This window comes from Bos indicus, chromosome 2, assembly GCF_029378745.1.
Source record: "Bos indicus isolate NIAB-ARS_2022 breed Sahiwal x Tharparkar chromosome 2, NIAB-ARS_B.indTharparkar_mat_pri_1.0, whole genome shotgun sequence".
Lineage (NCBI taxonomy): Eukaryota > Metazoa > Chordata > Mammalia > Artiodactyla > Bovidae > Bos > Bos indicus.
This window is the reverse complement of record NC_091761.1, coordinates 23,556,316-23,569,305: the sequence shown is the minus strand read 5'-3', so window position 1 is coordinate 23,569,305 and position 12,990 is coordinate 23,556,316. Positions and strand designations below refer to the sequence as shown.

The following is a 12,990-nucleotide window of genomic DNA, read 5'->3' as shown; positions in this document are numbered from 1 at the left end:
GACTGAATACCTGGTTATTTTTAAAAAAGATTTTAAAGTGCAGATGGCATGGAAAAGTCATAATGCCATGTGAAACAATTCAAATCAAAACAAAAATATATGACTTCCATTTTTTTAAAACTGCTTATATATATTTATTTTTAAAATATTAGAAGGGAATGTACCAAAATATAGCTGAAATTACTCTGTGAAGCAATATTCTGTGTGATTTTTTTACTTAGTTCTCAACATTTTCTAGATTTTGTGATTTTTCTAAAATGTGCGTGTGTTACTGTTATAATCAGAAAGGATGAAGGAGGTGAAGAGGGAGGGAATCACATAATTAAGGTTAATGTTAAAATACACACTTTTGCTGGAAGATGGAAAAGGCTAATAATGCTTAGTGTATAGAAAACTGTGGAGATAGAGTATCTATGACTATTCTGTCAAGATCATCGAATATCTCATTACTGTTTACAGTGAGGAACTTGACAAGCTAAACCCTCTCCAAACAGCTACAAATTCTCTTGCAAATTCACAGTGACCTCAGGAGAGGATGGTAAGAACTGGTCCTGAAGAGTAAGGTTCAGTCTCAGGAACAACGGCCTGCTTTTTACATCCTAAGGAATAAGCAATTAGACTAAAGATATGCCAGTAGTATTCCTCACTTGACAAATACCTTGTATGTGTATGTGGGTGGTAGGGGGTGCCTCTGTCAAGTAATTAAACAGGTTATATATCAACCAGTTGCCTCCAGATGATCAACAGATCAGAACCTGCTATTTTTCATGGTCCCAGGTATCACTAAAGTAAATAATGGTGTGGGGTTTTTTTGTTTTTGGATTCTACACTAAGCTTACCTGCATTTCAGTTTTTTTCTTTTTTTTCTTTTTTTTAGCGAATGATTGCAAATACTGCCAGAACAGTGAGATACTGCAGGAGCCAACCCTTCAGTAAGTTAAATGCTGCCACAATATGGATCTTGGTGATTAAGTCCTTTTTAATGGGCTACAGAGACATTCTGGAAGCCGGGACAATATTTGATTGTGTCAGAGACGCTTTGAATCGTGAATCTCATTGGACAAGGGCCTTGTGTTTAAAGATTTTCTAGCTGTAAAACTAGAAAATAACCATAAGAATATTATTTTATGAATGAACTCAGAAAGTTCATTTGCTCTTTTCAGAATGGATAGAGACAGCTAAGGCACGAATGCCAACAAACCCTGCCTCTAACCAACTCTCTTTATGACTCACTGCTTCATGTTAAGAAACTTACATCAACTCATGATGACTCATTCCGTCGTTTATAAACTGGGAAGGATAATATTTATTGTCTCTTGGAGTGTTGAGAGACCGCCTGAATGTGTATAAGCACACTTGTAAAAGGTCCCTTAGCAGGAATTCATATTATATTTCTAGTATTTCGAGGTGAATTAAGGTGCTTTTCTTAAATCTGCACATTTAGTACAACAGCTGGTATAATAAATGCTTTAATATGAAACTGTCACTGATAATAAATAGCAAGTTTAAACTGTTGGGAGTTAAGTGGCATCATCGCACCAGATCATCGTGCTGGGCCAGTGCTACTGTTTCCTCAGGGCTGGGACTTTGGGTGGAGCTTGGAGCCTTGGCTCCCTCCAGCTGGTCTGGGAGTGAGAAGGTGGCCCCTGTAAAGTTTTGTGCCAACTTCATTGTATGAGTCACTTGAAGCCATTGGGCTCATTAATTTAACACGATAGTCTGACATAGACATGACTGCGAGGCTACCAGTACCATCCCCTCCAATAAACCTAGTGCCCAGAGACTAAAGTTTCTCATTCTATTCATCAGAGCCATCTTTGCTCTTCTTAGCACAGGGCTGGCCCAAACGAAGGGTTTGCTAACACAGGATACCAGAATTGCTAAACATTTATTTTGTAATGCCTGGGGGTTGGGGGGTCTAGGAAAAATAGTCTTGTCTTAAGGAGCAAGATCCTTAAGAAAAAATTTTGTTCAAGTGATTATGTCTCCTCTTTCTCCCAAAACGAGAACAGTTTGCACATCATCACTTGTTCTTATGTGGATTCTGCCAAAATTAAAGTGTCTCGTATCTCTTCATCTAGAAATGTACTATATGTATAAATACATGGTCATAAAGCAGTTATACAAACAAGTATGAAAATATATAGGTGATGACTACAACAAGGGTTCATAACCTAGAATCCACCGCCCTTCAGGGGGGTCTAGGAAATTCCTGAAATTAAACACAAAATGTCTAAGAGGGTTCAAAGCCTTGAGAAGGTTCTCCATGAGGTCCAAGAACCAAGATAGAATATATTTTGTTCTATAAGCTCCTTTGGAAGTATAATCCTACATTCTCCTACATCTCCTAGAGACATGGTGGGGGGATATATATATATTTCCACTGCATTTGTTGAAGTGATCAGTAACTGCTAGTAAACAACAGCTGCTCGGCTCTGAAGTCAACAATCTATAGATACAGCTATAGGAATAGATTCATAAACATTGTGGGAATATGTACAATGTAATTATAGTATATTGTACATGTAGAGTACACTGCCAGTGACAAGCAAGGAAATTAAGCACTGTGGTATTATTTATATGTGATAATTATACTGATGAGTTTCTTCTTAGAGCAAGTGGGGCCTTTGTATCTTCTCTCTGCTTTTCTGTGTTCAGACCTGCAACACTCCCCTTCACCCCCCCATGCAGATGGCATTCTAATTGTCTTTGGGAGTGGTGTGTGGATCTAAGGAGAACAGATGGACGGCAGAAGGCAACGTGCTATGGGAAAAAGGACGCTGGTCCAGAGTCCAGGCTGGCTCGGCCGCCCCTGGTGTCCCACACTGGCATCCGTGGGTCAGAGGCCACCCAGGGACCATGGCTGAGATGTTGGATCTAAATGGAGCTTTTTTTCCCCTTTTATTCCGAAATAATGTAATCATTCAAAAATGGAAGAATTCCCAGGGAAGAAATCCAGATTTCTCATTTCTCTAGAAAAATAGGAAGATCCGCCAACTCAGGATACAGGAGCCAGATAGTCACTTCTGAAGGGAACTATCTTTCCCATTCACCAGAGGTCAAATGACCTTCCTCATTCACATCTATTCCCTGTATAGGCATCTGATTGGGCATTTTATTCTTCTTTCAGCCTGGTTTTAGGGAAATTGGTTGACTTCTGATCGCTCTGGTGCTCAAATGCTTTGGGGAGGGGATGAAACTAGAATGGTAACTGGGATTTCAGAACAAATAGCATCAGAGAATTGAAAGTCTAGTAGAAGTCATGACTTCAGCCTGAGATTTTTTTTTTTTTTCCCTGAGTATGGACAGTCATACAATCTACGGAGTAATGCTGTATGTTGTCTGCAAGTATTAAGGGCAAGAGTCGCACTGACTTGCTTCAGGTCAGCTCAGGTGTTAAGTGCTTTTGTTAGAAGCTAATGAGAACTATGTCTTTTTGCCATTAGTCCTCCTCTGGGTCAAAGGGAGTAGAGATCAGTGATATACTCTGGGGGATGGCAAGGGGAAACAATTTTAATATATAACCAGGGTTGTCAGGTGACGCTTTCATTTTTATTTGGTGTTTTTAAAACAATATCTGATGCAAAGGAAAATGATCAAAATAGGCAATAGGGAAGAAAAGGGTGGGAGGGAGGAGATGGAACATCCAAGTAGAAACAGTTCAATGAATACAGTGTGTTGAAAGGTCTTGATGGAAACCAGGAATCCATGATAAATGTAATAGGCTGGAGAAAATAAAGCTGTATCTTATATGCATATATTATGCAATGCCAATCCTACTCTTTGCTCTTTTGATAGATCCTGATGCAGCTCAAGCTAATAAGAACCACCAGGATGTCCGGAGTTACGTTCGGCAATTAAATGTGATCGACAACCAGAGAACTTTATCACAGATGTCACACAGACTAGAGCCTCGTCGACCATAGACATTTCAAGTGCCCAGAACAACGTTTGCCTCCATTCACAATCTTTCAAAAATGCCATTTATGCTACTACTGACCATACTGTCACTAGAGAATTCTATAAAACAAGCAAAAACCCATCCTGAGACATCTCAGGGCTGCATTCAGCTTACCAGCATCATGACAAGAGAAGAAATTCTTTGACTTGCATACAGCTTGCACACTCTAACTTAGAAATCCCCTGTTCATAGTCACCTTATTTTATTTCCAGTCGTGCCATCTTCTTTGCTGAAACATAAAATAAGAGCAACATGAAGAGTATGGTAGAAATATCATTGTCAAGAGAAGTATCAAGCTCCTGATATTTTTTCTAGGAGTATTTACAGGATGAGATGTGCTACAAATGGTATTTATTTGGCTACATCAGTGGTGGTATAGTTTCATAATTTCTAAATCAACATCTTGATTTGAGCATGGGGTTTTTGGAAGGTGTTGAGGAATCCATGTAACTCCAAACTAGAGGCTGTATTCTTCCATCTTCATAGTCTTACCTCTGAAGGAATTGTACCTGACCACATTACTATAAAACATTCTGGCTATTTATGTAATTTTAGGGAAGACTGGTCTGTAATTTCTGAATGACTTACAGAATAATATTTGTGTTTACAATATAACTTTTTAAAATTTACAAATCAGGATTGCATATATAAGAATTCCACTGAGGAACTCTAAGGTTCTTAAAATTGCCAGCGTTAAGATTAAAAAAAAAAAAATGACATTTCAGAAGAGCACAATATGCACAAAACATTTTTCAAAATTATTTTCCTGGGCATTAAAAAACCTTTACTATTGGCTAATTATTGTTACTGATTTAAAAAACCCACATATTTTCTGGACTTAAATGTTATTACAGATACCTTAATTTTCAGCAATTGTTTTGCACTTTCAAATAGATTGTAAATAGTTCATTCAATCAATGGTATAGAGTTATTTATTTGCTACATAATAGATATTGTGCCAAATAATTACTTTTTATTTATTTAGTATGTAATTTTGGAGTACATTTTTTCCTGTTTCCACAATTAGGCTACATTATGTGCAGGAATTGTATGTATGTATATCTTCTGTAAATAACAATTAGTATCTTCATTAAATATAATTGTGACAAGAAGTATTGTTCTCAGTTCCTATAATATAGGAGAGATAACCACTTGGCATGGTGGAGTCCTGTATATTTTTTTTAATTGAAATAAAATTCACATACTCTAAAAGTCACCTTTTTAAAGTATACAGTTCATTGGTTTTTAGTATATTCATAAGGTTGTTCAACATCATCACTATATAATTCAAGAACATTCTCCTTATCCCTTAAATGAACCCCATACCCTCTAGCAGCTGGTCCTCACTTTACTCTCTCACCAGTCCCTGGAAACCACTACAGTCAGCCCTCTATATACAAATGAGTTCTGGTCTGAGAGTGCATTTATAAGCCTAATTTTTTATAAGTCCAACAAAATTAGCCTAGCTACCCAACTAACAATCAACTACATAGCTTTATAATAGGTACTATACATATACTGTACATATAATAGGTACTGTACATATATTAGGTATATAGGTACTGTAATAGGTTTATACTATTTTCACACAAATATCTAAAACAAGCACAAAAAATAAAGACAACATTTTTAATCTTATAGTACAGCACCTTGAAAAGTACAGTAGTAGTACAGTAAAACTGGCATACAGGGGCTGGCATCAGATGAACAGGCAAGAAGAGTTACTGACTGGAGGAGGGCAAGGGGGTGGGAGATGGTAGAGCTGAACAACACTCAGCAGAAGGAGACTAAGGGCAAGTTGCAATTTCACTCACGACTGATGCTGATGAAACACATGTTCACATCTTTGAAAGTTCTCAAAGATTCATATATAGGGGACTTACGGAGTCTGCCGTGTCTATGAATTTACCTATTCTAGACATTTTGTATAAACAGAATCATATAATGCAGAGTCTTTTGTGTCTGGTTTGTTTCACTTAGTATAATGTTTCAGGGTTCATCCACATTGCAGCAGGTATCAGGACTCCATTCCTTTTTATGGCTGTATAATATTCCATGATATGGATATGTCACATGTTGTTTGCTTATTTATCAATTAATTGTTGATTAATTGAAAACTAGGTTGTTGCCACTTTTTAGCTGTTAGGAATACTGCTGCTATGAAGAGGCACTGGATTTTAGAGCTATTATGGGTCCTACACCACTTTTTTAGTGATTTGAGCAATTGGTATACTGCTGCTGCTGCTGCTAAGTTGCTTCAGTCGTGTCCGACTCTGTGCGACCCCATAGACAGCAGCCCACCAGGCTCCCCTGTCCCTGGGATTCTCCAGGCAAGAACACTGGAGTGGGTTGCCATTTCCTTCTCCAATGCATGAAAGTGAAAAGTCAAAGTGAAGTCGCTCAGTCGTGTCCAACTCTTAGCGACCCCATGGACTGCAACCCACCAAGCTCCTCGGTCCATGGGATTTTCCAGGCAAGAGTCCTGGAGTGGGGTGCCATTGCCTTCTCCACATTGGTATACTACTTGATGAAAAAATTTCCAAGACAATTTAATTCCCCAACCCATGTCTGTTTTTTAATGTCAGCATTTTCAGGCTATAATCTCACAAGTTCACAAACTGTTCCTTCCAAAACACACACAATTGCAGAACGAGACACAAAACCAAGATGACATCTTCAAAAAATTGGGAAACCATAATATACCCCCTTCTTAGAAATGATTCCCAGTGTTCATTAATATAGTTAGGGCTCTGAGAAGTCCTGCTGTAATCCCTTTTCACATTCACAGTCAAAGGCCTCTTTGAGAAATGCCACAGCAGCCAAATGCCTTTCTGGGTTCATTCATGTAATAATTCAAGGTCCCCAGGCACAGGGGTGATGTTTTATGTAACATTATGCCTTCTATCCAGAGTTGAGCTGAAAGCCTAGAATTTACCAGAGAATTTTAAGTCACCAAATAAATTTTATTGAAGTTATTATTCTTCAGCATTATACCATCTCATAGACCTTAGTATCAGCTGCAGTTTCCCTTATATAATGTGTAATGCTTTCCCACTATTATATAGTTTTCTTTCCTAGATAATTTTAAAAGCTGACAAAATGAAGCTGATAGCCTATCCCTTGGGCATCTTTGCTCTTGTTTACTCTTCCTTACTCCTATCTTACTTAAAAGCTGGTATCCTACATGACATCCTTCCTTTCTTCCAATTCCATGGTGACTGACCCCTTTTGACCTTATTTTAATTTGGATCCCACATTATTCAAAATTAATACATACTCTCCCATTATATTCCCCTTGGTCTTCCAAACGAGAATAACTATTGCTATACTTAATAATTAAGATAAGGGATGTTTAATTATGTCTGGCTTCTTTGAAAATGCATTAAATGCCATTATTCAAGGTAGCGATGGTGAAGTAAAAGAATTCACCCAGCAAAAACAGAGTAGTAGCCAAGCAACCCTCCCTGAAGCAGGAGATGCAGTTAATACTTTAAAACTTGCAAACAAGCCAAGAGAAAATGAGAAGCCTACAGGGTCACAAGAAGGATAATGAGGTTTTCTAGAAGATGTGAGAAAGAAGAAAGAATGTTTTTACCAAAAGTGCCTGCAGAAAATTATACATTTAAGTGTTTAACATACCTGCTTAGCACAGTGTACAGAAACTAAGCTTTTCCAGCAATTTTTGAATGCCATGCAGGTTAAATAAATTTCTCCTGAATTCAATGGCATTTCCTCTGAAATATGAATGCAAATCAATGACTACCAGTGTGGGGAAATTAAAAGAAGTGTCATTCTGATTTCACATTGGGCTTCTAATTTTTTTGAAAAATAAGCACAGAAAATGCAGTGTTGTAAAAATGAACCCCTACCTCAAATAGTTTTCCTTTACCTGTTAATCTAAAATGTACTGCCTTTCTTGCTGTGGAATAATCTTCATTTCCTCCACTTGTCTTACATAGAGAAGAATGTGGTATTAGATGATCAGAGCATAGCATCAATGACTTAAAAACTGGAGAAGAATCTTTAACTTATTAATAGTTCGATATTGTTAGTTATCTTTCTATTCATTCATTCATTAGCCAGTAATGATTGAAGGGCTTATAAGTGAGTGCCAGGCCCTCAATGATCTCAGGATTCAATGTAAGGAAAAACTAGAGGGTCTCTGTTCTCCTAGAGCTTATCATCTACTGATGAAAACTAAAGAGTAACCAAATAAACAAGAAAACATAAAGACACTTCCAAGGAAGGATGTAGAGTTGCTGGAACACGTAGTAACAGGACTTAACCTGATCTGAGGTGAGGAAATGTTTTCTGTGGAGGAACAGTTGATCTGAACGCTGAAGGATGAAAATGCTAACTCAGCAGAGAGAGAGGAGAGAATATGTTCTAAGGAGGAAACAACCTCAGCAGCATGAAGAACAGAAGGTGAAAACCTCACTGTGGAAGAGCAGAGACAGCAAGGGTGAGCAGGTACAAGGTGTGCTGGAGACCTGAGACAGGCTCTGAGCGGGCAGAGCCTTGCACGGCCTTTTTAAGGACCTTTGTCTTTCATCCCAGAGCAGTAGGAAGCCTGAAGTGCTCAAGGCAGGGGGTTGCATTTCTAATAGCAGCTCTTACAGGCCAGGGCCATTGCTTTATGATATCTCACTGTGGATGACACACATTGTACCTAATTCCTTAATTACTTATTATACAGGCTTAAACGTAAGGCAGAGAGAATTGTGCATAATGGTAAATACTAGAGTAGTGGCGGGCCTAGATACCCACACAGAGTCAAATACCCTTCTTCCTCCTGACTTGGTCCATACTGGGCTACTTTTTAATTTTTGGTTGTGGTAAAATATAGATATTATAAAATTTACCATTCTGACCATTTTTGAGTATACAGTGCAGTGGCATGAAGTACATTCACATTGTGCAACCATCACCACTATCCACCTCCAAAACTTTTCATCAGTCTAAACTGAAAACCCCTATTATGTAACTCCCCACTTCCCCCTACCCCCAGCCCCCAGAAGCTACAATAGCAAGTCCCATACACATGAATAAGTTTCGGTCCAACAGTGCGTTCATAAGTCCAATTTGTTCATGTAAGTACAACAAAGTTAGCCTAGGCACCAGCTAACACAATATAGTACTGCACTGCAATAGGTTTATAGTACTTTTCACACAAATTACACCAAAAAAAGACAAAAGACAAAGAGAATATTTTTATTCTTATAGTGCAGTATGCTGAAAATCACAGTAGTACAGTACAACAGTACAAACCTAGACAGCATATTAAAAAAGACAGACCTTACTTTACCTACAAACGTCCATATAGTCAAAGCTATGGTTTTTCCAGTAGTCAGGTACAGATGTGAGAGCTGGACAATAAAAAAGACTGAGCACCAAAGAAATGATGCCTTTGAACTGTGGTGCTAGAGACTCTTGACAGTCCCTTGGACAGCAAGATCAAACCAGTCAATCCTATAGGAAGTCAACCCTGAATATTCACTGCAAGGACAGATACTGAAGCTAAAGCTCCAATACCTTGGCCCCTGGTGCAAAGAGCTGACTCATTGGAAAAGACCCTGATGCTGGGAAAGATTGAAAGCAGAAGAAAAAGGACAGAGCATGAGATGGTTGGATGGAATCACCGACTCATTGGACATGAGTTTGCGCAAACTCCAGGAGACAGTGAAGGACAGGGAAGCCTGGTGTGCTGCAGTCCATGGGGTCACAAAGAGTGGGACACAACTGAGCGACTGAACAACAGTACAACTAGCATACAGGACATGTTCATACCTTTCAAAGTGTCAACTTGAAGGTTCGTATGTAGAGGACTTACTGTTCCCCCCTTCTATGGATTTGGAAGTTACCTTATCTAAGTGGAACCATACAATAGCTGTCCTCTTGCAGATCCGAGGAGAGGACTGGGGTTGGGTGCACGGAGATGGGCCAAAGGGACTGGAGTGTGGTCCAGGCCACAACCAGGGATGTGCACAGGATGGAGCCCAGGTTTGCCATAAAAGCCCCACTGTTGATCTGCATACCAAGGGAGGGGTGGGGCCCCACCATATCAGCCCCTTAGCACACTCACAGTGGGCATGGCTCTGCCTCTGTGAGCTCTGGGAGCGTGCAAGCAGCCATGAAACTAAAAGGAGCTCCCAGTAGGAGCACTCCAGTAATATCTACCTCACACTGCAGCTCAGAAATGCATCTGAGGGCTTCTATTTCAACTTGGAAGCAGACCCTGACCCTAACAGACAACCCCAAAGCAAAGAGGAAGCCCTGCTCAGTGTCCAGAGTAGTCTCTGTTCAACACAATACCAATTGCACCCCCTAACAAGGGGATAATGGCCAGCACACACAGAGAAAAGAGGTGACAGGCATCCATACCAAAAACAGCCCTCACGGTAAAATTATTACACTCACACAGGCTACACTGGGATGCTCCCACATAAAATTGCCCTTTAAGATCAAGTAGATAACTGTTTCTCCTACGTCCAGAGAAACAAAGAAAGTTAAGTAAAATGAAAAAGCAGAGGAATTACTCCCAACTAAAAGAACAAGAGAATTTCCTTGAAAGAATAATGAAACAGATGTCTCCTGTCTACTAAACACTGAGTTCAAAATGGACGTAATATAAATACTGAAGGAAAGAAAGGGCTATCAATAGAAACAGGGAGTTCCCTGGTGGTCTAGTGGTTATGACTTTTTACTGCTGTGGCACAGGTTCAAACCCTGGTCAGAGAACTGATATCCCACACATCTCATGGCATGGCAAGGGAAAAAAGAAAAAGAAAGAAAAGAAAAAAGAAATATAGATCATTGTAACAAGGAAGTAGAAACTATAAAGAGAAGCCAATGAAAATTTTAAAACTCATTTGCCAAAACAAAAACTGAGCTAAAGGCAGTAAGTAGCAAACTAAATAATACAGAAGAATGAACGAGTGATCCGAAAGCTAGAACAATGGAAATTATCCAATCACAACCGGAGACATAAAGATAAGTGAAAAAAAAAATGAAAGCAATAAGCAAGACCTCTGGGATAATTAGAGTGAGCCAACCTATGCATAACTGGAATCCAGAATAAGAAGAAACAGGGGAATATAAAATATATTTGAAGCAATTATGGCTGAAAATTTCCCAAACCTAAAGAAGGAAAAAGATATCCAGGTACAGGAAGCATAGAGAGTCCCAAACAAGATGAACCCAAACAGACCCACACCAAGAACAGTATAATTAAAATGACTATTAGTTAAAGTTAAAGATAGAAAGAGTCTAAAGGCAGCAAGAGAAAAACAGAGTTAGTCACAAGGGAACCCCCATAAGGGTATCAGCTGATTTCTCTACAGAAACATCACAGGCCAGGAGGCAATGGCAAGTATATTCAAAATCCTAAAAGGGAAAAACTACCAAATGAGGATACTCTATCAGCAAGATTATCATATAGAATTGAGGAAGAGGGAATTTCTTAGACAAGCTAAAAAATTAAAGAATATAAGTGAGACTAAGCCATCCTTAAAAAAACTACTGAAAGGTATTCTCTAAATAGAAAAGAAGCAATAACACACAGGAAAGAGAAAATCATAATAGGAAAGTGAATCATTTAAATAAGCCAGTATGTAGATTTCTAAAGTTTTTTAAATTGTGAAAGCAATTGTACGCATAATGAACAGCAAAAGGATAAACATGAAGATGTAAAAGAGGACATCAAAAGGTGGAAACAAGACGCCAGAGTAGAAGGATGTGACCTCACTGCTTCAGACGAAAACACCAAATCACAGCTGACTGCTAAGCAACCATCAACGGAAAAACACCGGAGCCTATCAGAAAGGATACCCTACACCCAAAGACAAAGCAGCAGCCACAACCAGGCGGCAGGAGGAACACAGGCACAGTAAAATTGAATCCCATATCCTACAGATGGGCAACCCACAAACTAGAAAATAGTTATATCAAAGAAGCGCTCCCACAGGGGTGAAAGTTCTGAGCACCAGGTTAGACTCCTCACTCTGGGGGTCCAGCAATGGGAAGAGGAGGCCCACAGAAAATCTGGCTTTGAGGGTCAGTGGGGTTTGACGGCAGGAATTCCAGAGGACTGGGGGAAACAGAAACTCTACTCTTGGGGGTGAACACAAGGTTTCTTGCACACCAGGACCCAGGGGAAAAAAGCAGGGACTTCTTAGGATTCAGGGCCAGGTTACCTGCTGGTATTGGAGGGTCTCCTGTGGAAGTGGAGTGAGAGGAGGTAGCTGCAGCTCACTGCAGGAACAAACACAGGGACAGTGGTAGTTCTGGAGAGCATTCATTAGCGTTAGCTCTCCTGGAGGCTGCCAAGATCTGGAACCACTCAATAGCCTATAGGGTTCACTACTGAAACACCACAGGTCAAACAACCAACAGGGCAAGAATACAGCTCCACCCATCAGTAGACAGGCTGCTTAAAGTCTTTCTGAGGACACAGCTGCCCACTAAACATACCCTTTGACATGTCCCTGCCCAGAGGAACAAGACCCAGCTCTACCCACCAGTGGATAGGAAGCAGTACCTCCCACCAGGGAGCCTATACAAGCCTCTTAGACAATTTCATCCACCAGGAAGCAGACCGTAGAAGCAAGAAGAATTACAGCCAACCCTGCAGCTTGCAGAAGAGAAACCTCAATCACAGCAAGTTAGACAAAATGAGACAGCAGAGAAACGTGACCCAGAAGAAGGAAGAAGATAAAATAAAACCCCATTTATTTTATAAAATAAAATAAATGAACTGGAGATTAGGCAATCTACCCAAAAAAGAATTCAGAGTAATGATAGTAAAGATGATCCAAGATCTCGGAAAAAGAAGTGAGGCACAGATTGAGATACAAGAAATGTGTAACAAAGACTGAGAAGAACTAAAGAATCAACAGAGATGAACAATGCTATGCTATGTTATGCTAAGTCACTTCAGTCGTGTCCAACTCTGTGCGACCCCATAGACGGCCTCCCACCAGGCTCCTCTGTCCCTGGGATTCTCCAGGCAAGAACACTGGAGTGGGTTGCTA

At 39.6% G+C, this 12,990-nt stretch overlaps 1 protein-coding gene across 8 annotated transcripts in view; it reads left to right on the top strand.

Annotated features, from left to right (window-relative positions):
- Window positions 1–5,177, top strand: part of RAPGEF4 (Rap guanine nucleotide exchange factor 4) — a 333,429-nt gene extending 328,252 nt beyond the window's left edge. For all 8 annotated transcript variants that reach the window (XM_070803236.1, XM_019970793.2, XM_019970802.2 and 5 more), the window contains 2 exons: window positions 878–932; window positions 3,799–5,177. In XM_070803236.1, the coding sequence (XP_070659337.1) occupies window positions 878–932; window positions 3,799–3,926 (183 nt within the window). In that variant the 3' untranslated portion in view covers window positions 3,927–5,177. The remainder of the gene's footprint in view (window positions 1–877; window positions 933–3,798) is intronic.
- Window positions 5,178–12,990: the final 7,813 nt, after the last annotated feature.